General features: G+C 32.9%; 2 protein-coding genes across 2 annotated transcripts; one reads left to right on the forward strand and one right to left on the reverse strand.

The window, feature by feature from the left end:
• LOC128157239 (glutamate receptor-like) lies at window positions 1-14567 on the forward strand. The gene is made up of 17 exons (XM_052819698.1): window positions 1-385; window positions 2464-2646; window positions 2749-2991; window positions 4217-4419; window positions 4536-4589; window positions 4717-4872; window positions 5110-5277; window positions 5681-5788; window positions 8689-8790; window positions 10200-10361; window positions 10551-10897; window positions 10997-11195; window positions 11663-11904; window positions 12082-12190; window positions 12369-12515; window positions 12627-12764; window positions 12947-14567. The coding sequence occupies exons 1-17, from the start codon at window positions 286-288 to the stop codon at window positions 13025-13027; spliced, it is 2742 nt and encodes a 913-aa protein (XP_052675658.1). The 5' UTR covers window positions 1-285; the 3' UTR covers window positions 13028-14567.
• On the reverse strand, window positions 13896-27002 carry LOC128157241 (phosphatidylinositol 3,4,5-trisphosphate 3-phosphatase TPTE2-like). The gene is made up of 15 exons (XM_052819699.1): window positions 26850-27002; window positions 26253-26486; window positions 25761-25973; window positions 25406-25534; window positions 24688-24854; window positions 24070-24134; window positions 23647-23707; window positions 23465-23546; window positions 19735-19885; window positions 19137-19217; window positions 18765-18870; window positions 18482-18579; window positions 18245-18340; window positions 17967-18040; window positions 13896-15583 (listed from the first exon to the last, which is right to left on the reverse strand). The coding sequence occupies exons 2-15, from the start codon at window positions 26480-26482 to the stop codon at window positions 15475-15477; spliced, it is 1662 nt and encodes a 553-aa protein (XP_052675659.1). The 5' UTR covers window positions 26483-26486; window positions 26850-27002; the 3' UTR covers window positions 13896-15474.

The raw sequence follows: 27002 nt of genomic DNA on the forward strand, positions 1-27002 counted from the left end.
CCCATCGGAGCAGTAATGCTGGTCTGTTTTCATAATTATTGCACCTCTCTTTTTCCAGGAGTCGTTCATAATCATTCTGCTGTTCACTGCTGATTCAATTAAAACAGCAAAACCAAACTCCAGTATTTAGAAACTATCGAATTTGTCATTATGAAATATAAATGAGTCTGTGGCCTTTTTCTGTGTTTCACACTTCAATAATCTAATTTTGAGGATATTATGGGCATGCATAAGAATGGGATTTACCTTTGAAATCGGGAAATATTTACTGGACCTTTTACAAGAATGGATCTACATCCGTCTCTCTGTTTTGTTGGAATATACCTGACGTTTCTAGGAATTCCCTATTCTTTTGTCCATCCAGCCACCATAACGGTAAATGTCGGTATGTAAACCATTCAACTTTAAAAATTTGCATTCCATTTTGTAAAACGACAATCAAAGCGTTTTATTCTATATCTCGTACTTATATTTAGGTACGTCATCACTTTAATCTTAAAATATTTGTGTGGACGTATATATTATACCAAGATGAAAAAAAAACTACTAGAAGTAAATTCAATATATGAAGATAATTTGTAGTCATTGACCAGGTCAATTAACCAATGGTCGGCATGGCTAGTTTTTGTTTTAAAATATTTTTATGTACTACCCCCTTCCCCCCCCCCCCCAAAAAAAAAGATAACCATTAGTTCAGTCGTCCTTTCGTCAGGTATGATGAAAAAGAGTCCTACATGTGTTAGTAACGAAAAGTTTTATTGAGAAGCGCTATGCTTCCAAAGTGATTTATGAAAACTTTATCATTGTTTTGAAAAATGAAATAATTATAAAAGACAATTCTCTCTCTGATCTTGTTTCATATAATTCTAGAGATATATTTACAAATTCAACTAGCTCATATATCTCATCAAACCCTGATGGCGTAGTTGTTTAGTTATTGATCAGAACTGCTAGAATGAGACTGCTCGACGATTGGTGTCCTCCAAAAAGTACTCCATGTCTCTGAACAGTCACAAAGTACCAAGTGCAAGTAGTTAATGTGCAAAAAGTAATTCTAATTAGATTTTGACCAGTTTTACTGATTTATGACAGAAGGTCCCAAGGGTAAATATCCACTTTAACTGCAGAAACTTGAATCATTTTTCAATTTTTTTTTACGGTACATTCAATTATACAGGAAAAAGTCGCCGTCTGACTGATGCAATGTATAAGTTCGTTTTTTATTTAATTTTATCGTTGTTTTTTTTTTGAGGGGGGGGGGGGTGGTTAATTACTGGCATAAAACTCTGCAATTTTGTAAACAATCACCAATTCAATCCACAATCATTAAAAATAGTTTAACTGAAAATATCTTTTTCAGGAATACATGTAAAACAATAAATTTGGCAGTATCTGATATTTCATCCGCATTCCGGGGACATAAATAATTTACAGCTCTCCATCTAGGTGCTAATGGAAGTTGTGTTGAACTGATTCTCTCACACAATAAAAGTTTTAGTTATTACCCGACAAAAATGACTAGTTCTCACAATCACAAGATAAAACTCGGAGTATTTTGGTATTTCTGTTGGCTGTCAGGGAAGAGCGTATCAAACAGATATTCACGAAGAATTCCATCGAGAATAACGTTATCAAAAAGCTAGAAAAACCAGACACCAGGATAAGAAATCTTGGAGGTTACAATTATTCATTACTCTGACAGAAATTGTCATTCGATAGTAGTTTCAGATTGTCGTACTAAAGAAGTTAATATTAACAATTCTAAGTAATATATAATTCAATGCTTTTCACAATAGCTGATATACAATTAAAAAAATATTTTGCAATTATGAATCATGGAAAAATAAAGTGAAAAATTGGACATTGGACATTGCGCATTTATGAATTAGAACATGTGGGGGTAATTGAAGAGCCAATAATTGGCTGATTGTCATTCCTGGTATGAGTGTTATCACTGTAGGCATTTGTTGTGGTTTTAGTCGTCCAAGACAATAGAGAGGAAACATAAATATTGATTGACAAAATCAAAATATTCACATTTTTACGAAAACTGATCTAGATATTCACTGCGTCCTCTTTCCAATTTTTTCAGAAAATTCATTTGTATTCCAAAAAAAAAGGCTGTAGCCTTTCCCATCCAACCCTAGCCCATCCCATTTTTTCTCAATCATTTGATGTTCATAACTGCCACATCTAAAAGGCTGATATAAATGTAAAGAAATTTTATTTGAAATACACATCTATAATTTATATTCTGTTTTGAAAGTCTATCTACGAATCACATATCGATTGTTTATTCTTCCAGAAGAAGAAACATTAATGTGATTAACATCCAGTTTGTCCTATTATAATTTCTAAAAACCAAGTACAATTCCTCATACTCTTTTGTCTTAAAACCGTAACAAGAACTCCAAAAAAGGGAGTTGCTTTTGAAAGTTCATTGTATATTTTCTTTTACTTGAGGATTCATCTTAGACTCCCGGGTTCCCGTAGACCTCGACAGTGGCATAAAGACGGCCCTAAAAATCTCCAACGCTAGCGGCAGCGACTGTGAAAACGGAATTACCAATTGTTCCAAGAAAATCTTCCTGTTTGACACTATCGTTCGAACTAACATAAGCGACAACTACAATGTCAGTCAAGTGGGTAAGTGTAGACTAAGAGTTGTCAAGTTTTCATCAATATTTTTCATCTTTAATAACTGATAATAGTAACGATTCTCTTTTTTTAAAATCAAAACTCTTGTAGTATGTAAACAACTAAAAGAAACCATAGCCGTAGTCACCATGGCGACAAAACAAACCATGGAGGTCATTAACAGCTTTGGTCCGACTCTGGATTTACCATTTATAGTATCAACTGGTCCTCGTGTTCATCGCCAAGACAACAGCTCCACCATTTTCATGACACCGTCTTATATCCCGGCTATTGTGGACTATATCATATTCAATGATTGGAAAAGAGTTTACTTCATATATGATAGCAATGAAGGTTTGTTTTCTCTACATTTTTCAGTGTTGATAGCACCATCTAAATCTTTGAATTAAATTCATGTTTGTTGACTACAGGATTATATAAATAGTGCCTGTTTGGGAGGGTAATAGTATATAAATAGTGCCTGTTTGGGAGGATAACAGTTAAAATAGGCACCCCGAGGAAACCATCGTCAACCGACGCGAAGAAGAGGTTGACAATGGTTTTCGAGGGGTGTCAATTTCAACTGTTATCTTCCTAAACAGGCACTATTTGGGATATAATACTTAATGTCTTAATTTTAGAGAATATTTTTACTGCTTTTATATAGAAATGACGTGAATTCTACGGCGATCCGTACGCGCACAATTTACGCGCATGTAACAATTCGTTGTGTTACCCGTTGCTAAGTGTGTTGCTAACGCTGAGGGTAATAGAATGGATTATCAACTGCGTCTAAACCAATCAGATTTCAGTATTTAACATGAAAGTTTAATAATTGAAATTGACACCCGAGGAAACCATTGTCAACTGACGCGAAGGGGAGGTTGACAGTGGTTTTCGAGGGGTGTCAACTTCAACTGTTATCCTCCCAAACAGACACTATTCATTTATATTTACATTTTCCAATGTCTTTGCCTGGGATAACACTACGTATCGATTTTGTACTATATAACCCATAATACAAATGACGCCAAATCGAGGCGCCAGCGGGATTTGCTTATTAATATTTAAATATATAACCGTACGATGGCTTAAAATTATATAAATATAAGTAATAAGGAATCATTCTTTGAATATTATGAGATGATAATTTCGGTCGGGGTGTGATCAAATCTATCATAAAGCCCTTCGGGCTTTATTGGATTTTCATAATACAAAGAATGATTCCTTATTAATATACTGAATGTCTTAATTTTAGAGAATTTTTACTGCTTTACGTGAATTCTACGGCGAACCGTACGCGCATAATTTACGTGCATATAACAATCCGTTGTGTTACCCGTTGCTAAGTGTGTTGTTAACGCTGAGGTTGATAGAACGGATTATCAACTGCGTCTAAACCATAAGATTTCAGTATTTAACATGAAAGTATAATAATATTGAATGGTAATCGAAATTGATCGAATTTGACATCAACTGAGTGAAAGGTTTGTAATTTTATTAACTCGACATTATTCGTTCAATATCAGTCGTGACCATCGTCCTCTATCAATATAGCCTATACATTCTGCTGTTCTAGGTTTGATGAGGATGGAAGAATTAGCCATGCTTTACTGGAAACATTTCGGGAGTTTCCGGTTGTCGTACCACCGGATGTCGGACGCCGACCACCTCGTGTACTCGGATCTTTACCACATGGACCGCAGAGACGCCACCGTCCGACAGAAAGTTTTCATCCTGGATTTTGGGACGAAATCTGCAACAACACGTGTAATGAAAATGGTAAGAAAAAAGATTCTGTATGAATTAAAGTTATGTAAGAATAGAACACTTTTATTTACATTTCATAGAATACATGATAAAGATGTGTTCCAGGTTAAATTCATCTTTTTAAACAGATGATTGATTCTGGAATGAACAGAAACGGTTATCATATCATCATTGGTGGTTTTGTAAGTATACAGTTATCATGTATTTACCAATAAGTGAAAGGTCATATTGATTTGTTTCATTCAAAATATTTTAAGCACATTTTAAATTGCAAAACAGAATCTCTTATTTTAACTTTATTTTTTCCAGAATATTGGGGAATACGAAGAATTTTTAAATGAAAAATTTTTGCACGGTGGAGTTAATATAACTGGATTCAAATTCCTGACAAAAAAGCATTGGGATGTTGCTGTCACCAAAGAACTTAAAAAAAAGAACACTGTTGAACAGAATTACACTATGTCGGTAATATTTCGACATACATACATGATAAATATGTTTTTAAAACGTTATTTTTATATGTTTTTTTTTTAATCTACATGCCGGTTTAGTATATAATAGTTTTTCGATTAATAATTTCATTGACAATCTTATAAAATAACGATCAACTTATATTATTCAGAATAAAAGTGAACCAACAATTTATGTAAATTACAAATCCACCGTATTATCTTTTCTTTTTTTTTTTTTTTTTTTCCTTAGATAGAAGCGGCTCTTTTTATGGATGGCGTGGCTCTTCTTTCCCACGCCCTCCACAGTATCGAGAACAGCCTGAGGCCCCGGCAAGGAATCATCAGGAGGTGTCGGTACTGTCACGACAACCTATGCACGGACGCAACAGGGCACCTGCTGCTCAAAACGCTTAAACAAGTACATTGAATTTCTATATTGTTGGGCAATATTCTAATGCAGGCACGTAGCATCAGGGGGGCCAGGGGGGGGGGGGGGGGCTGGCCCCCCACTTTTTCTCGCACCAAATAATTTTCTTAAATTTACATAGTAAAAATTTAATTATCATGGAGATGCCCCCCCCCCCCCACTTTTTTGGGAGTATGTAAAAAATTGGAATAGAAATGAGAGCCAGGAATTAAGATTTTGAAGATTTTGGGAAACTGCCTTTTCATTTTTATTTTTTTTTATTTTTTTTATTTTGCTTGTCAAGATTTCCCACTTTCAAAATCGATGCTACGTGCCTGTAATGCTCGTAATATGTGTTTATTTATATTAAGTTTAGTTTCTGGTATTATGCGCAGTCATTATTGTATTTTTTTAGATGAAATTTGAAGGAATCTCTGGGGAAATTGCATTTGACGACAAAGGATACAGAAAAGATTATGGCCTAAGATTGTTTAAATTTGGTTTCCGGTCACCTTTGAAAGAGGTATACTAAATTGCATAGCTTTATTTTCGATTGTTTTACTGTCTTCAAAATGACTATATATTACATTAAAAGTTTGAAATCAAAGATTTCTAAACTTATTTATAACAGTCTGAGAGAGATTGTTATAGTTAAGTTTAGAAATCTTTGATATTAAACTTTGAATGTAACGGGTTTTAGATTTAAAATGTACTAGCTGCTATGATAACACAAGTTTGATATTTTTCTCGGTTAGATAAACGTACGTGACATTAGTAAAAAAAAAAAAAAAAAAAAAAAAAAAAAAGTCCGAGATTCTTTCATGTTACCAAAATGGTAATCCCATCGACACTAGTCTTTGATATCTTCTAAACTTAATCGCCAGGCAAATAAAATAATTGTTGGACAATAGAAGTGCGAAATAGATATATGTGTGAATGTTTATTTTTCTGGCATGTCACTACCATATCTTTGTTATCGATAAAAAAGAGCAATGCCTTTCAAAAAAAAAAGAGAATGGTTTAAGATCTTTTGGAGTACGGTTGGGCTAACTGTGCTGGAACCCCGCACGTTAGCATAGAGTGTGTTATGTTGGGCTAACTGTGCTGGAACCCCGCACGTTAGCATAGAGTGTGTTATGTTGGGCTAACTGTGCTGGAACCCCGCACGTTAGCATGTAGTGTGCTATGTTGGGCTAACTGTGCTGGAACCCCGCAAGTTAGGACAGAGAGTGTTATGCTGGGCTAACTTTGCTGGAATCCCGCACGTTAGTGGATTACGTGTGATATCGGGATAGATGTGCTGGATTTCCGCACGTTAGTGTCGATTTTGTTTACAGAATTATATCGAACTCTCCGTGCTGGAACATCCGCACGTTATTAAGTTGTTATATCGGAACTCCGAGAATCGTTTTATATTGGAATACCATGTACCGTGTTTTTCATCAACTTAAATACATCTTGTTGAACTTTTTGTCTCGTTTTGGAGTTTTTATTACGGGGCGCTCTCTCTCCCGTACAGGACTAACACTGGGCCAACCGTGAGCTGATTCTCTTATTGTTGGACCCAGCCTCATAAAACCTCTTACAAGCCAACACGCGTTTTAGATTCAGACTTTTATATAGACTTTACATGAAATATACTTTTACGTGAGTTTGGTATGTATCAGCACCGAAGGTCTGATTCCAACTGACTATAATTTACAATTCAGAATAATATATAATAAACAATGGAACAACACAATGAAGGATTAACATAAGCAGTACAGATGTAAGTAAATCAATTATCAAACAGCTATTGAGAAACTCTGGACATTTTAGCAGCATGTACATAAAAGGATTAATAAGATGAAAGAAGCTTAAGTGTCAATAAACATAAACAGAAGTCAATTAAAAGATTAGCTGTCCATCACTGATTGTGCCTCAGGTGGGATTAATGCTGCGCGGAATTTATAACGTTTATAAAACAGTTGTCGAAATAGATGAAAAGTTTTTGTAACAATTAACACAAAGTCCGAAAAACATAATTTACACAATAATTAAAAATAGTCTGAAAGATTGAATTTCACACCGTGACATTTTAATTCAACGTAAACTTGAGCGAGTGTAACGAATTGTCAGCTTTCCCCTGAATTCACCATATAGATTTTACGAACGTTTACCTTACAATTTACAGTTACAATACAAATCAAATACAAGATACGTTCGTGAAAGTATTTTAGTAGAAAGCCGAATGGCATGCTACCGGGCTAACCGCAATTACACGGAAACTTCATGATAAAAACATTTACACTTAAAACTCATTGGTGAAATATACATGATTTTATACCTAAAAGGCACTTATCATTCTTTAATTTAAAATATAGATGTACCGGTATTTTCCTTCTATATCTTAAAAAAATCAATTGTATTCATTTAATAAAATGCTTTGTTTAGTGATTCATTCCGGATATGATCATTGCAGAAAAAATTACATAACCTGCTAACGCGGGTTATGTATTTTTTCTTCAATGTCACTACCTTCATAACCCGCATGAATCATCAAAGAAAGCATTTAATTGTTTATATGAACATCTTTCTTTTAAGTAATTAATAAATTGATTATGAAAAGTTAGTAAAATTCACTAAATTACTGTTATTGTATATAAGTACGTTAGCTAAAAGAAACAGCCAAACCGTCTCCTGTGAGACTGAGTCTAACATCATCATGATTCTATCGTACAGTCCGTGATTTTTCTTAGGTCGCTGTAGGGTTCGACCAATCGATAATTTTTTAAGAGTTGTGTAAATTGTAGATTTCAGTTTGGCTGTTTCTATAGGGATATGTGTCCGAAAGAAATAGAGGAAATAATACTTCACTGAAACATTCGTTAGCAAAGATGAACGAAAAGGTGAATGGTTTTAATCATCAGACAATTTTTAAGGGCTGAAATCTACACGATTGAGTTCTAAACAGTTATCAATTGGTCGAAACCTTCGCAACCTAAGAAAAATCACGGACTACACAAAAGAATCATAACGTAGAGGTCTATTCAGAAAAGCACCATTTTATATAGATCTTTTCTCGTAATAACGAGATCTTTTCTCGTTAATAACGAGCTATTTTTTCGTAATTACGAGATCTTTTCTCGTAATAACGAGGTCTTTTTCGCAATTACGAGATAATGAACTCGTAATAACGAGATCTTTTCGCTCCCTTGTAATAACGAGATAATTAACTCGTAATAACGAGATATTTTCTCGTAATTACGAGATAAAAACATTTATTTACGTGGCCCTATTCGTCTTTCGTATACATTGTATACGCCCTCCCCCCCCCCCCCCCCCCGGTTAAATTTTTCTGGACCTTCGTATGTATTGTCAAAATCTGTAAAGGTTGTAAGACGTACACTTGTCATGTCTAATGCCGAGGATTTTTTTTATTAGATTGGAAATTGGACATCGGCGTCAGGTATACAGTTGCAGAGAAACAACGAAACGGAAACGACTAACTCAGATAATGGGCCCCTTATCATTGTAACAATCGAAGTAAGTATTAAACTCAGTACTGTAAATGTAATGTTTACCTGGTTGGGGGTTTTTGGGGGAGGGGGCGGGGGGCTTGTTTGTGGGGTTTTTGGAGGGTTGTTTTTCCGTAAAAGTTGCACATGTATGTCTTCCTCGTCATTCATTTAAAAGAAAAACCCTCTACACACAAAATAAACTCACCTCGTTGTATTAAATTTAAAACAGAAGAATGTATGCTTTTTAAAAAGTTTTTTATTAAAGGGGCATGGTCACGATTTTGGTTAAAAAAAATTTCCCTCCAATTTTAATGTTTACAATGCTTTGGAAGTCATTTTTAATAGGCAACCAAAATTTGAGTGTCATTCGTTGAGTTATAAGCAAGGTACAGAGCTTGCCATTCTTTGCTATGTAAACGAAGCTTTTGTTTACATTTTGAATGTTGAAGTGAAAATTCCAATTTTAGACCTAAAATGAATGTGTTAAACGTTAGAAACTGTTTATTTATGCTTAAAATGGATAAGAAGATAGACAGATAAGCTTGAAGAAGATTTTTTACTAAGATATATTGAACCTATGTAAACAAAAAAAGAATACGAGCCCTGTTTATATGACAAAGAATTGTGAGCCCTGTGTCTTGTTTATAACTTTACAAATGACTCTCAAATTTCATTTGATCATTGGAAATGCTTTCCTTAAGCGTAAGACGCAGTTGATAATCCGTTCTATTACTCTCAGCGTATGCAACACACTTAGCAACGGGTAACACAACGAATTGTTACATGCGCGTAAATTGTGCGCGTACGGTTCGCCGTAGAATTCACGTCATTTCTATATAAAAGCAATATAAAATTTTTCTAAAATTGAGACATTCAGTATAATAAAATAAATAGTGCCTGTTTGGGAGGATAACAGTTGAAATTGACACCCCTCGATAACCATTGTCAACCTCCGCTTCGCGTTGGTTGACAATGGTTTCCTCGGGGTGTCAATTTGAACTGTTACCCTCTCAAACAGGCACTATTTATATATTGTTATACTTTCATGTTAAATACTGAAATCTGATTGGTTAAGACGCAGTTAATAATATTTTCTATTACCCTCAGCGTTAGTAACGCACTTAGCAACGGGTAACATTAAAAAATGTTACATGCGCGAAAATTATGCGCGTACGGTTCGCTGTAGAATTCACGTTATTCCTATATAAAAGCAGTAAAATTTTCTTAAAAATTAAGACATTCAGTATAACAAAATAGATAGTGCCTGTTTGGGAGGATAACAGTTGAAATTGACACCCCGAGAAAACCATTGTCAACCTCCGCTTCGCGTCGGTTGACAATGGTTTTCTCGGGGTGTCAATTTCAACTGTTCCCTCCCAAACAGGCACTATTTATATAATGGAACATGTTTAACCTGTTTAATGTTACATCAAGGAGGATCCGTTTTTTAAAATGACGCCCAACGGCACAGCGGAAGGATACATCGTAGACTTGATTAAACTTCTGAATCAGTCCAATGTTTTCAGACGGCCGTTTAAGATATATCCACAGGAGAATAAAACCTACGGTAACATGATCAGGAAACTTGTGGATGACGTAAGTCAAGACGCCATATTGTTCATTAAGGATTTGTTAATGACTTCCAAATTTTAAATATCAAGAATATAAAATTTTATAAAAGACATAATATTGACTAGTAAGAAAACTGTTAGAACCCCATTTTTATCGTTCGGCAAAAGCAAATTTTAGACTAATTAAACGACAAATGCATTTACCATCCTGTAGGAGGCAGATCTGGCTATTGCTCCAATTACAATAACAAAGGAACGCCAGAAGATTGTAGATTTTACCAAGCCTTTCATGAGAACAGGGCTGAGCCTAATGATCTACAAACCAGACAAAAGAAAACCCGGAATGTTCTCCTTTAAAGAACCCCTTCACAAAAACGTTTGGTTGTGTATTGCTATCGGTTTTCTGACGACGAGTGTTATTCTGTTTCTGATTGGTCGGTTTAGTCCATTTGAGTGGTCCCAGAACTCCGAAGAAGGTCCATCAAGCGAGTTTAGCATGTCCAATTCCCTGTGGAGTACGCTGGGTGCCCTGATGCAGCAAGGGTCGGACATATCACCAAGGTTATTTTCGGAAATTTTATCTTATTACTAAATATATCGCTGTTTTATATTGTGTCTTAGATGTTTTTTTTTTAACTATGAAAATAAGAATTGATGCAGGTCTTTCTCTGGGAGGTGCGCGGAGAGTGCATGGTGGTTCTTCACGCTCATTCTGGTGGCGTCCTACACCGCCAACCTGGCGGCGTTCCTCACAGTGGAAAGCATGGATTTCAAAATAAGAAACGTTGATGACCTTGTATCTCAAACCAAGGTCAAATACGGCACCGTACAAGGCGGGTCGTCCGAGGATTTCTTCAGGGTGCGAGTCTAGTTAATTTTCTTTTGTTTGTTTCCTGGTTTATATTGAAGACCAACTAAAATAAATGGCTGAAACCAATGTTTTATAACCAACAATTCTCAGATCTCAGATTTTACCTTTAATCTAAGAATATAAATTTATAATGAAATCAATTTTAACCAGACTTTAATCAATATATACATGTAATTTACACATAAAACTGGACAAGTACTTAGTAGTAAATATTTTCAATATATGTATATCTTCCAAATGTTTTAAGGTATCCCACATTTTTGTTGAATTTTCCTTTGTTTATTTTAAGGGGTAATTATAATAGTTACAGGAAAATTTTCTTCTGTAAGCATGCTTGCATCGGTATTTTTGTTTGCAATTGAATGAAGAAAAAAACCTTACCAATTCAGGTTCTTATTAACCTCTAGTTTGTTATATGAAATATCATTTTTGATAATTTGCATTTTCCACTCCAGAAATCGAAGGTGACGACATACGAGCAGATGTGGAGCGTAATGCCCCCTTACCTGATGGAGAGCAATGAGAAAGGCTACCAGAAAGTAATAGAGGAAAAGGGAAAGTATGCCTTCATCCTTGAGGGGGTGTTTAATGAATATCTCAGTCAACAGAAACCTTGTAAAACTATGCCAACCGGAGGACTCATAAATAACATCGACTATGGTATAGCTATCAACAGAAAGAGAAGGGAGGAACTTGGGTATGTATCATTTCATACGTTAGTATGAAAAAAAACTACAAATATATAATAAAATAGCATTTCTCTATTTGTGTTATAATCCTCGTAGATGATGTAACCCTATAAGGTTAAAAAATATTCTATTTGGTTTTTTTAAAATTTTATTTATTTGTTTGTTTGGTTTTTTTTTGTTGGCAGAAAGAGGTTGAATTTAGAAGTGCTAAGGCTTCGGGAGCTGGGAGAGCTGCTGCGCCTGGAGACCAGGTGGTGGGTGGAGAAGGGCCGGTGTGGCGCAGCAACGGCACAGGTGCTTTCTTCATTTTAACGCACTTATTCAAATTTACTTCGCAAAATATTGTAAAAGAAATTAGTTTGCTTGACTTAGTCTCGTGGGTAATAGGCACTAATAGCATTAGATCTCTCCCATTAAATATCGACAGACGCGTATTTTGATAGGTATATCAATACTTTGCTCTTCTATTCAGGATGGAGGGAAGAAAAGGTCGCTTACCCTCAGTAACGTATCAGGGATGTTCCACATCCTGATTGGTGGACTGATAATCGCAATGATGACGTCAGTATTTGAATATCTTATTCAAAAAAGAATCCGGAAGCAAAGCTACAAGCTCAAAGTAACAAATTAGAACCCATTTCTATATCTCTCAGAAAAATTTACTTGTTATACTTTTTATACCCGTATTGTAACAATATTGTGCATATCTACATTACTATGGTTATTTCAGAAGGCAAAAACTTTACTTGGTGAACTTGGAAAGAAGTTGAATGGTAAAAAGGAACCACAAGCAGTGGAAAACATATATTCTGGGGAAGAGACGCCACTTCGCCCAAACCTGTTAGCTGGAGCTCAAGAGAACAAAGGGGTGTGTTTGTGATATCATATACAATTTCTAGTATATGTCTCTATATGTTATTTTCAATAATCTTGCAAGCTTTAGTTTTATCACTGATATAAAATTATTGTATATTCCTGTAAACTATGTTAAGCTGATGTTTCTCACAAATGTAAAAGGCTACACCGACTGTTACGCTTGTTTCGTTGCAGTATCAGACGACATCACCAGCAAAACTGATCATGCTAGATTCTTACCAAAGTGACCAGTCTGCGACAGGAACGGCCATTTAAGTTCAACGTGAACCTCGTGATGTTAACTCTACAGAATCAAGGAAACGATGCGATATGTGGAAACTCCAGCAGGCGTTAACGTCGATTCTCTGTGACATTGTCCGCCAATGAGGACACGCGCGGGCAGCTTCTGACGTCAGACAATTAAACCACTGACAGTGTGTCTTTCAAGAATTAATATGTGCACCACGTAATCTTTTTCAATTAATACTTCTGTCCAACGCGTTTTGCTCATGTAATTTTTTCTGTCAAATCTGCAATCTTCCTGTACAATATGCACATTGTATTTGCTGTTATTTTGTTGCTATTTACCTGTTTTGTCGTAATATTGTCGTTGTTAACGAATTCGACAAGTTGGAAGATAACCACAGCAGTTCAAGTTATTCTGAAGTACAACATAAAAAATCCAGGTAACCACACAAATGATCATAAAAAAATGGAGTGTAAAATATAATGTAGTCATCAATTAACGGCAATTATAAAATTAAACTTGTCAAGACGGAGAAGATCCCATATTGTGTACAATTTTAGTAGTCTGTTTTACCATTAATCCTGATATATACGACTAATTATTTTATTATTAAGGAAATAAATTTATTAATTTATTCATGGTTAACTTGTATGGTGTAAATATATTTAATTATGAAATCACCAAAATTACAAGCATCGAAAGAAATTACAATGTATAGCTTGATGTCTACAAACTGTGCGAGCCTCAACCAGAAAAAATAAAGATAGGTACAATGACAACACCCTAAAAACGATATCCACGTCTGCATCAAACTTATGAAACTGATGCTTATACTTTGTATACCTTACGATGGTGGTACATTTTGGATGTGATAGGTTAAGTAACGAGCACAAGATCAAATGCAAAATACTTTACTTTATTGTGTATATATATACATATTTATGAATATTCAATACATGTTGTTACATTTTCTACTTCTGTATAGTATTTTATTGTGCATAAATGTACATTTTTTGTATCGATCACTTTATTTAATACTTGTTTGTAAAAAAAAAATTGCCTTAGTTAATACAGAAATCATCGGTCTATTTAAATTACTATTATCTTTGTCTACAAGTTAGATAATCAGTATAGGTAAATGAACAAATATTTAGTAATTAATCAATTAAAGCATATGAATTTGATATATCTAATATACCGGTATATGGTCATAATTTGTTAATAATTTACAACAATATAAGAAGAGAAATCAGCCAAACTAAATATAATACATGTACTGAAACTTTTTAAGCTGGTTTTAATGTATTTTTGAAAACCACAAAACAATGATAACACCATGACTTATAATTATAATGACTCCTACCAACATATATTCATGCATTCACATTCCACGCTTTATCAAGTCTTAAAACTCTTCAGACTTGTATGGATATGCCAGGTAGAATAACTGTATGTCGATCTATCCACTTTCTGTATCACTATGTTGAACAATATGTTATAACATGCCTTTAACATAAAACTAATAATAAACATTGTCTTCACAAGATGTGGACCTTCAAATTTCTCATTTCATTTTTTTTGGATATAAAAAAAATTGTAAAATAAAGTAAAAGATAACTAGAAAATGATTGCAAACTAGTTTGTAAATAAGCCTTAATTACCAATTCAAGTCCAGTTTTATAGTCATTAATTCAAGACTTTTTTTTATTTTTTAAAAATTATCTTTTAGTACAGAAAAATAAGACAAATTGGGTTCTTAACTAACAAATTTAAATATAACGTCATACGGATACGTTTTGGCACACATCAAAATTTATACATCATACATGTACACTTATTAAATGACTATTTTGATTAATTAAATTGTGTTTTAGAAATTCATTATTTAAAATCTTAAACTATCAAAAATGTATAAATGTAGTATCTAAAATAAAAATGTGGTGTACATACTTAAATAAGTATAAGATTTACCTTATCAATTGAGTATAATATTTTGCCTTGGTGATAATGGTATTTCCAAAATAAAATGACTTATCATTCCTTAATTGCACACAATCCAGATTCCTTTATGGAGGTGACTGAACCTTGAACGTGTGATATATAATTATGAGGTATTTTGACCAATAAGTTTCTTTGTATCACAGTTGCATTACATATCCACATGCACATTTTTAAAAAACACTTTTGTTCACCTATCATTAATTCTATGAGTATTATTAAAGAAACAGAAATGTGTACTAAGTACTATAGATAATCTCAGAGAGTTGTTTGAATCAGCTGAGTACATATCACAGGTGTAGTATTTTCTTTGTGACACAAAAGATAAACAAGAATTGACATGATATAATTTACAAAGTCAAACCAATAATACTCTTGCTTCAGTTCATATATGAGCTAATTATATCTATGAACATTGAGAAATATTTGTTCTACATTTTAATGAGCTAGCTTGTACAAATGCTTCTGTAAAAAATATTTATTCATTAACATCCTCAAACTTGAGCTCCACAGCAAAATCTTCTTTGAACACAGCTTTTGCCTTTTTCTTGTGAGGATTGTCAATTTCATCTCGCTGTAGGTAAAGTCTGCAAAAAAGTCAGGCATAGTATCATCAGTCAGCTGTACTAAGCTCCTTGTACACTATGGGCACACTTGATTTAGCTCAGCTGAGTGTACACGTTTTGTATTGGATAACGAGTACGTGTGCTTAAATTGTGTAGTGTAGGTAAGTTAATATACCGATCTTAGATTAAAACCGGCCGTACTGAATTAATTGGTTTGAAAATTTTGATGCAATTTCAGACATTTTCTTACGATGTTTTCAAGAAATACATTTTATTTCCCTTTTGTTTAAAACTGTGAAATAAGATTAAAGGTTACTATATGATAACGTTATTGGTTTAAACCATTTATTCATTAGAACTAGCGGTAATTTTTCGACCATTTCTTAGAAATCGACCTATTTATACTTTTTTTTATTTTTTGGCTAAAAACGGCCTCCTTCGCCCAATAAACCGTATCGACCTAATTTTCGAAAAAAAACGGTACATGTGGCAGACAAGGATGCAGTTTTAGCAAAGGATTTCGTATTCAGCCACGATCTGGGGCTTTTTCCTAATATAAATGCAATAAAATAAACATATTTCAAATGTAATCACTGTCAACGTACGATATCTTGTATGTGACTTCTAATCTGTTGTAATACCAAAAATCATTTGTGAAGTGTCTAATCCTAGCATTCATGCGCCATATTGGTTTCAGTGCTGCACCCAACAACACATTCCCCTGACTTGGTGTAGAAAAGTGTACACCCAGACCAAATACTACACCACTGCACTTACCGGTAATTGATTTATAAAAGTGTACACAGTGTACACCTTATTGAAAAATTAAGCACGCCCACAGTGTTTGAAGACATTTTCAAAAAATTCAAAGAATGCTTACGTGTATATTCACTTGCACAATATATACAAATTGCATTAAACTGGTCAGATCATGATTTGTGCATGTGCATAAAAGAAATGGGGGGGGGGGGGGGTGTGCGTAATGGGTTTAAATAAACACACAGTTGTTAAAACTTGATACATTAACTTTTAATTTCATTGTTTATGTTAATTTAAAAACATTTACTGGTACTAATATATCATTATAACAGGAACTAAATGATCCAAAGGGTCGGATCACTTTGAGTTGCCAGGTGCGGATCATCAGGTCAAATGAGACGTCAAGCGTCTACTTTGTTTTTATGATTCACGCCTGGCAACAAGACGGGATCCAACTCTTTTAATCAATTAAGTTACTGTTATAATGATAAATTTATTATACTAGATTTTGACCCGTGCGTGCACGGGTTGACATAGCATATGATATTGGACATTTACGAAATAGATACATTGACACACCGTATATTGTTGACATTTGCATTACCAAGCTTTAAGCCTACAATAATGCTATTAATTTCACTACATTCTGCTGAGTTGGAATAATGTAATCTGTGTCTGCCTCCCATATACCCGTACTGTAATGTAGCAGAAAATTGCAGAATCGCTCCAAAACGATTTTGGAGAAAATTAATAAAGTTGCATTGAAAATAACAGTCAAATTGTTCATAACAAACCATGTTGAAGCTGTAAATACCTTTCTTCGAAAAGTTTAATTTCATAATTGCAGAATTCAACATTTCTTCAACAACGTTTTTTACACACCTTGTTGACAATCAAAACTCTCGGGATTTTTTTTATAGTAAATGCACTGTGTTAGAGTTATCTCCCGTATTTTCTTTGATGAACAGAAAAAAAATTCTAATGAAAATTTATACGCATTTGTTTTATCGTCTCTGAGTTTATCCATGCAAATGTGATATTGTGGAAACATAAAATAAAGAGCCTTCCGTGATTTACCGTGAATGTAATGCACATGCGCAAAATTGTAAAATCCAAAAAATTCAGATGATTTCCGGATTTTTTTTAAGGAATTTTCGTTGATTATTAATTAGCGAAGCTTGATTGAGAAAAAATAAAATCAAATTGGTAATCTTCAAGTACCAATGATGTTTAGAATATATAAAACAAAAGACAGTACTCTTACGATTAATTGGTATTAAAGCTAAAAAAATTGAGTCTATTATTTTAATATAGTAGTAAAGATACCCTTTTCTATTTAAAAGTTTCAATTACAAAACTATCTTTTCAAAATCAATCTTATGATGTTTACTTATATAACAAAGCTATTTTGAAACGAACTCTTAAATGTGCTTATTAAAAATACAGACATTGTTTAATGGGTACTACGTCATCAGTTTCAGAGAGTGGTGATACAGAATTGGAACCCCACAGAGTGGTGATCCGGCAAATTTTATCACACTTTGTAAAATTGACAGTATCTACAAGGGAAAATTGATGGGTATATAATAAATGTATAGAGCAGGTATTCATTTACTAGCTGCTTTAGCTAGAAAGTAAAACTCACTTGTTGTCGGCAATAAAATAGGTGTGAAACCAGAAGAAGAATGCACAATGATCATAAATCTGGGGAATGTTTTTCTATAAAGGAAATAAATACATATGTAAATGATCATACAATGAAAAATCATGTCAGTGGTTTTAAATATATGATAATGTATAAAATCTAATGAAAATGCTGTATTCAAATATTTAAATCTAAATGTTCAATTAAATTTCTTTAATAAAATAAACATACCCAGAAATTTTTAATTAACTTCATGAAGAATTTTTTGTTATACTCACAGCTGTTGAAAAGAATCGGATTTTAACGTCGTCAAAAATGACAGGGCTATTTTGAAGGTTGGCCACTACAGTGTGTGTATCTGTGTACTTTGTAACCTGGAATCAAACACCATGCATATTAATACTCATAACTTCAAAAATTCCAAATTTGATCAGTACAGCCTCTGTCTGTATCATTATATGGACATACTGTGACTAGTCAGGGACTTCCCTCTTTCTATAATATGGTTTACTTACCTGACAGTTGATGTTATCTCCAAATTTACATTCATAGATCAATAATCCATCCAATCGAATTTCCATTGATAAGTCACTTCCATCACCATTTCCAACACCTGGCAAAACAACCCACTTGTTCATTTACTAAACTGTATTTTTTTTCAATTTTCAACTTTTATGATATTTATGTATGTTTAAATACAGTTAATTCAAACCAGATACCGGTATTAATTTTGCCTGGTTAAGATAAAAAGAGAATATGATACAGCATATTGCATATAAGCAATAATTAGATACTGACCCTCAAGTCCTTCAATCTTAACAGATGTAATTCTTTTTTTGGTTTCAGGGGGTAAATGTCCTCCTAAATCTTTCTTCACTCTCTCGTAGTATCCAACATATCTGCTCTGTGGTCATGCAATAAAAGATTGTACATGTATATGCAATTTCACAATCCTAGTAATATGTAATATTATAGTACATGTATATCTTATATGCTACATACAGAAACTGGTCGTGCTTTTTCAAATTGAAATAAACCTTGTGACACAGATTTTACTGAAAATGAAGGTTTGCAAGGTTCCACATATTCTGTATATGATCTTTAATTCATTTTCTGTTTCTCTCTTTCTCCGTATGACAATTCAAACGTACATCATTTTATCTTTCCTACCTGACTTGGAGTTTCAACACCCTGAAAGGTTTTTCCAACAGAGAGGTCCGTTCTTCTATCTCCAAAATAATCCAAACTTTCCTGTTCATTGAAATTCAGACATTACATGAATATATACCTGTGTAAATGTAGTACATGTACATACTGTAGTAATTGAAGTGGTGAGACACGCTAAAGCACCTCAAATTTTACCATGAAGTTTAATACTGTGGATTCATTATTATTTGTGGCTACTCGATTTTTGTTGATTTCAAGGGCAACCCCTACCCATGAATTATCATCTCCAATGATTTAGCATTCTCAACAGAAATTCATTTATTCATTGTACGGTACAAAAGAGCAAACCAACAAAATTACATTGCATCTGACCTAAAGAAATTTTACAATCCACAAATATTGACCCCAACTTTAAATGCTTTCACCATACATGTAATGTACATGCAGCCAAAGCGAATAAAAAACACACGTACTCTCTATGTAGATCGAAACACAGAGGAATTTTGACCCAATGATCGATTTGACTATGACATATTAATTAAGTTTCAGGTGCCTTCATGTGGTATATGCTACCTAAAACCACTGGATCCACACCACTTACCTTTGCTTCTTCAAACACCCCACAGTGCACAAGCCAGGTGCAGATCATGGTGCCAGTCCGACCCTTGCCTCCCTTACAGTGGATGGCAATAACGTTCTGTTTATCTTTTTCCATCCACTCCTCAACATTGGCACAAAAATCTATCATCTCCCTAAGAAAAGTGTCAACATTTTAAATGTTCATTTTTTGGGCGAAGAAAACCTAATTGGTCCCAAAAATTTCTTGAGGAATATATTGCAGTTAAACTTTTTTGCTATTACTAATTCTTCTATTACTGTAATAAACCAACTGACTGACAAATAAACATCTTTGCCCCTTGTTTTAGGAAGCCTTAAAATTAAATTCAATAATAAATATCAAATCTATTTACATAAATAAAGAAATAATAAAAGATGAAAACTTTGAATATACAATGTATGTATAAAAATTATAATATTGAAGGATAATTAAAACATCTAAAAAGCATTAAAAAGCATCAATATATTTAAAATCTGAATTTGTTGTATATATATCTTGTTTATGCTGACAATCATTCACATCAAATTAACAACCACTGGTCTCGATCTAGCTGTGAATCATGCACTAGCTTGAAATAGTAAATCACAAAAAGGTTCGTACAGTCTGATAAAAATTATCATTTATGTCTACATTGTATTTCCAAAAATACAGAATAACAGGCCTGCATTTATAAGAGCCCTCTTTTCAAGAGAAACTCCAGCTTTTAAAAATTTAATTCAAATGTTTTTAAGAAAGGCAGAAGTACTTAATTGTAAACTAGCATATTGTTACATGTAATTGAAAACATGCAAGCCAATTAAGAAACATTTTGGTAAATTAGGATGTACCTATACTGTAAACATTTAATAAACTTTTTGATGTACATATAACAAACTGTAAAATGAGTAGAAATCAAGGGTAATCATTTAAAAATTAAATTTAAAGGATCTTTAAATGCACCATATTTACATCTACCAACCCAGAAGCTAACTAAAAAGTTTATTGATCGGTCGAAACATTCAGCAATTTAAGAAAAATCACAGACTGCACCAAATAATCATGATAATTAATGTCAGACTAAAATTCTCATAGAGATTTGGCTAGTTTTTCTTTTATCTAAACAAAATTATTGTAAATAATAAATTAGTTACTTTCATAAGTTACTCTTTATGATCATTTAATTAATTTGTTAAAAGAAAAATGTAAATATAAACAATAAAATGGCTTTTTTGATGATTCATGCGGGTTATGAAGGTAGCTCTCATTGCAGAAAAAAAATTACATAACCCACTAATGTGGGTTACGTAATCATGCGGGTTCCACATTTTCTATGCAACATTGCTACCTTCATATCCTGCATGAATCACCAAAGAAAGCATTTTATCCTTTGAATATACATGTAAGGAAAATAAAAAAAAAACCACACACACAATATAAAGATACATAAATCTGAATCAAGATCATAATGTTAATGTGCCAATAACTGAAATTCAGTGAAAATTAACAGAAAATGTGGACAACATCAGAAAGTCTCTATCTATGTGTATTATAGATACTGTTAGAGAGAATCAAATCACAAGCAGAAATAAATAACACTGACAAGACTAATTCATCCATAATACCTATTGAGCTGCAAATCTGTGTTCCAGAGAGAAAGTTTCAAACATTAAAATACATTTTAATTCTATAACAGTCACATATTAATTAGAATGTTGAAGAATTTTACAACTTACACCATGTAAAGACGTATTGTGCACTTAGTTTACAATTCCGCTACATTTGGGGAATTTGTAAACTTCAGACATTTTCAATATTTTATAATATTTAGTTAAAATATACTTACTAAAGAAATGCAAATTACACAATTACCATGTTGAAAAGATCTAAATTATATATTTTACATGACATCATTAAAATATTCAGGTTTTACTAGAGATATATGAGAATAATAAATATGCAATTAAAAGTTGGGTATTTGACTATTTGAACCACATACTTTAAACCCCAAAAATTTTGATTAAAATTATGTTCTACAGGACCTGGTATTGTAGAACACCTTAAGGGTGAATTATTTTTGGTTTATGATCTTTGTACTGAAAATTAGACAAATATTTCATAAGTGACTTTTCTAATACAATTATTTATATAACCATATATATTGAAAAAACATCCTATCAGTATGAAAATGTTATATAGGTAAGTGGCCTAGTAGTAATGTATAGGTCTTTTTGATTTTGCAGTTGCTGGATCAATTCCATCAAGTAGTAATTTTATCTTCTTTTCACTGAATTATGATATTAAGAATACAGAGTTTAACTTACATGCATCTAATCTGCTGGAATTTTTTTTCAAATTCTCTTGTTTAAAGTAGTCCGAGTATCGCACTACGTCATAATACGGATTTTACAATATTGGTTCGACTTTTACAAAGCGTTTTAGATACCCGGTATTGATTTTGCTCTACATCGCTGTTGTAAACAATGGCAGTAATAAGCAATTAGAACGGTAATATATGTATTCTATGAGAGATAGAAATGATTAATGTTGAGAAACTCGATTCTGTTAAAGTAAAATGAAAAACGAAGTTTCTGATTAACCATGATCTCAGGTATGCTTATATCTTCTTTGTTTTGATGCCCCCACCCCCCGAAATTTTCTTTTTCTTTTACTAAAACCGGTTTAAATTTAGAAACAGAAGCTATTTCGAATTTAATCAATTGTCAATTAATTAATGTTTAAATGATATCTAACATTGTTGACAGATCTAGGCAGAAAACTGTAGCAAAATGGGATTTTTTTGGATTTTTTCGTCAGGGTCTACTTGGTTTAGCGCTTATAGCGTGAAAAGTAATCCGTCAACATATAATTTATTTTACCAAATCTTTTTTCTAAGATGTCAATCTATAGAATAAACACCATGAATTTAAGTTTGAGTCCATAAAATAGTAAAAAAAATTACCAAACGCGATACGAGCATTGCATTTTTTGTATTCTATTTTGATACATCAGGTCCATAAAGCGTACTTACTTACAAAAATTTGCGCAAAATTATTGATGAGATATGGCTTAAATAAATATTTATACTCTATTTTGTATGTTCAGTTCTAATTTTCCCAAAATTGGTAATTATTTTTAGGAAAAACGGACGTCTGGCAAATTTCATTATTGTCAATAATTTTCGCCAGGGGGTACACCCGTCTGAGAGGTGATAACCAACAAACTAGCATGTAAACATGCATATTTTCTTTTGTATATCTATTGCTAGAATGTATATCTACCATTTAAAGCTAAGCTTTTAATGATTGAGCCCATTTAGTGCCGAGTATAGGACTACCTTAATTCTGAGAATGAGCACACTCAATATAATCGAGTGTCTTCAGTAACACTATACTCTATTTACACTTACACAATTATTGCATTGCCTTTTTCTGGGGTTTCCTTAATTTATGACAAATCAGTGGTTACAGACAACATGATGATACCTATTGTGACAGGTACCTGCATCTTTTCTTAGTAACAGGTACATGTACTTTCCGTTCAAACATGGATGTAGGCGAAATAATGGGAAAAGGCACTAAACCCCTTACCAGGATATTGTATTGAGAATAAATCAAGTTTAAAACTTTTAACTTGATGCTGGTAGGTTACATATCAACTTCATTCTGTTTATTTTATTCTTTGACAATTACTCTGCTAATTTAATCCATAATTATATCCCTCATGTAGTTCTTACCTAAGTCGTGGGACATTGTGGTCATCTATAAACACTCTCTCTACGCAATTGTTGAACAGCGACTCATCGTAATCTCGCTCACCTGTAAAAATGTTCGATTTATACAATGAAAGCATTTGTTGAAGTATGGCATAGCTAGCTTAAAGAGATACATGTATATGACAACTGTACATTACACTTACTGCATAGGTTATATATCCTGTAGTGATCTTTATGTTTTGTATTAAAGAACCTTGCAACTTCCTGCAAAATTAAAATCCTTCAAGTTAACTTCTAGTGCCATACAAATCACACATGTAGAGATGGAGACATGAGAAATGATAATTACAGTCTGGTTTTGTACCTCAGTTGAATGTTACATGTATGTGTACCTGTGGTTTTTCACTTTCAGAAAAAAATATCAATTCATTTGTGGCTAAATTTACATTTCCTAATGCATATTTATATACTAGCATTGTACCTGGTACAAAAAAAGTTGATTGTTGGGTGTGGATTTGATATTAATTTGACATAGTATATGATATACATACATATATCTAATAAATCCTATCAGAATATATAATTTTGAAACATACACGTTGGAGGGAAATAAATGAATTTCTTACATTTACACTGTTTCGATACATAGCCATCATTCCGGTCGATGGGAAAGACATGGCAATCACACGCTCTGAAAATAGTAAAAAAGAATTGATACTTATCACAATATGAAACATTCAAGTATTTCATCATGCAAAAACACAAATAGGTTACATGAAAGAAATTATTTTAAAACCTGGAAAGCATTTTCATTTATTAATCAGTCAATGTTTTCCTGACCTCTGACCCCAAAATCATAATCAGACCAACACAGATTTATCAGTATGAATCATTCAAACCTGCATGAACCTTTTTATAAGCTGATCTGCAAAAGTTCACAATCTTTTATGCATACATGCATTAGAAAGATTAATGGTGACCTCTAGCTGCCACTTGACAGACAAACTGGTAGACTGCTGCAGAGTTAGCAAAAATCCAATTCACATATGTATATCAGTATTAGGAACACAACCCCCAATCACTACTGCCCTAGGGGGCCAAAATATAACCATGATAACTCGCTGCTTTAAATGCCTTGATCATGTTTTGAATTAATTTTAATATAGAGCAACCAATTACAGACCAAGATACAGTATTTATTTCAACAACATGCTGAAACCTTTTTCATGCTTTTCCATACTAACCAGTTATATAGCAAAGGTCAAGATCGAATCCATCTCTCTGATATCTTCTTTTGTTTTGGGAAACAATTCTCCTGGAAGCAGTGGCTATATGCCGCTTTTGTTGTATCATTAGGAAAATTATTCTTCCAACTCTTATGATTCTCACAAAACGACCTATTATAAGCAACCTGTTCAATATAAATTATATCCATTTTAATGCATCAACATTTTATAGATATGTGTAAATGTATCTCTAGCCAAATTATCAATTTTTAAGGAATAAAAATACCAGAAAAATTCAACTGTTTGTGAATGTAACGGTAATCAAATGACTATACGTTATAAAGCAACCAAAATGTTATTGGATAAAGTTGATTCCTACTCGTAACGGTACATTACATAAATCCTTGTATTAAACTATTTATAAGTTGCATGAACATCAAAATGAATTACATTTGAACTTGAATAATAAACCTCTCATATCTATCATATAGAAATAGCTGAGGTTACATAAAAAATCAAAGAGTGCATGCACTGTTTGCTGATTGTTAAGCAATAATGGACATAAAATGGAATAATTCAATGATTAACATCATCAGAGAATCAGCAGATCAGTTTAATTTCTCAGTGGAAAGAAAGTATTGGTATCTAAATCAGTAATTACGTGTGAAAAGTCATAATTCTACAGATCTAAATTAATCAAAATTTATGCATGCATGCAATCATATGTTTGACTTGCTTGGAATAATTGGTAGCACATGACATTCCCTCTGCCACAATCAGAAACACCACATCTACCACAAAGGAAACAGTCACAACAGCAATATCAATCATTTCCAAAACTCGGCATTCTGTGAGCAACTGTTTTCTGAAAGAAAAAGCTTTGTGTATGATGATATATTCTAATGTATGAACATTGTAAGCCAGTCATGATGAAACAATCTTTAACAACACAATTATGCATATATTTGGTTTATCCTCTTTAAATTTATATTAAATGTATATGCATTTACATTTTACTAATCTGTATTTTCTATTTTTTAATTTTTTTTTTCATGAACTTTTTAGTGTACAATGTATATAAATATGTATACCCTTGGTAAAAGATTCTGAAAAATACTTCTAGCATGAAGTAGCTGATCAGAATATGGGATAAAAGTTCTAAAGTCCCTTTCCCTTTGTTACTGTTGCAATCATTGTCTGCTAATTCCACAATAACAAAAATGAAGTCCAAAAGAATCAGGACAACAGTGATGAGTCTGAAGGCAATGTGTTCAAGCACACTTTTTACAATCCACTGCAATCCCCTAAAAAATTCAAACACATATAATTAAATCATCATGCTGTGAAAAAGACCATAAGTAAATGAAACATAAATTATATCAAACTATGATATCCTATTCTTTTTAAGATTTCAAGTTAAAAGTGTTTTAATAATGTCTGGAATATGATCTTAGTTTAAGCATTAATATACACTGCAATTATATCTCCTAAGAAAATAAAACATTTTTTATGTTTCTATATCTTTTTCTAATTTCATGCTTATTTTTATTCATTTCTCTCCACACAAAGAGCATCCATCTTACTCAATTCCAGTCTTGGGAATTTCTTTTGACCCAGGATCCTCCACATAATCAACGTCATCTTTTGCTTCAGATTTATAAATTTGAAGCCGTCCGTCACTTGCTGTGTTGTCCTCCACTTTGATTTGTACATCACCAGTACTGTCTTGATTCCCAGCATATTCTGATGTTACTCTTAATTCTGGGGCAGGTTCTGGTTCACGATTTTCCTCAAACTTCTCATAATTGTTCATGTTTCTGTCAAGATATCAAAAATACAATTATAAAATTATGTTCTTTTAATCACAAATACATGTTTTCCTCTCCATACTTATGGATATAATCAATGCTGAGTATAAAGAAACTTCTGAACTTGGGTATGTTCATTAAATATGATCATCAAATTAATCATGCATTGCCTTTGGGCTCGTAGAAATAGACGTTTTGTCCGCTTTCGCTCTATATCTATTTCAGTTTTTTATATTTAAGAGAAATTAAGAGACAAAAACGGATTTTTTTAAAGTAAGACATTGAACGTTGAGGGGGTGTTTCCCTTAAGATTTCGTCTGCTCTATCACACACATGAAAGTTACTTCACTTGCTATCTATCTTCATACTTACGATCTGCGTGCATAAAAGAAGATCGCACTTTCTTAAAAATTCCAGCGTCTTTGCTACTTCTATTTTCCTAATATCAATGAAAATATTAAAATGTTTCATGTGAAATATGTTTGAATGAATTTTCTACAACGACTGTCATGTTCAGCACAAGGT

Source organism: Crassostrea angulata, chromosome 7 (assembly GCF_025612915.1).
Source record: "Crassostrea angulata isolate pt1a10 chromosome 7, ASM2561291v2, whole genome shotgun sequence".
Lineage (NCBI taxonomy): Eukaryota > Metazoa > Mollusca > Bivalvia > Ostreida > Ostreidae > Magallana > Magallana angulata.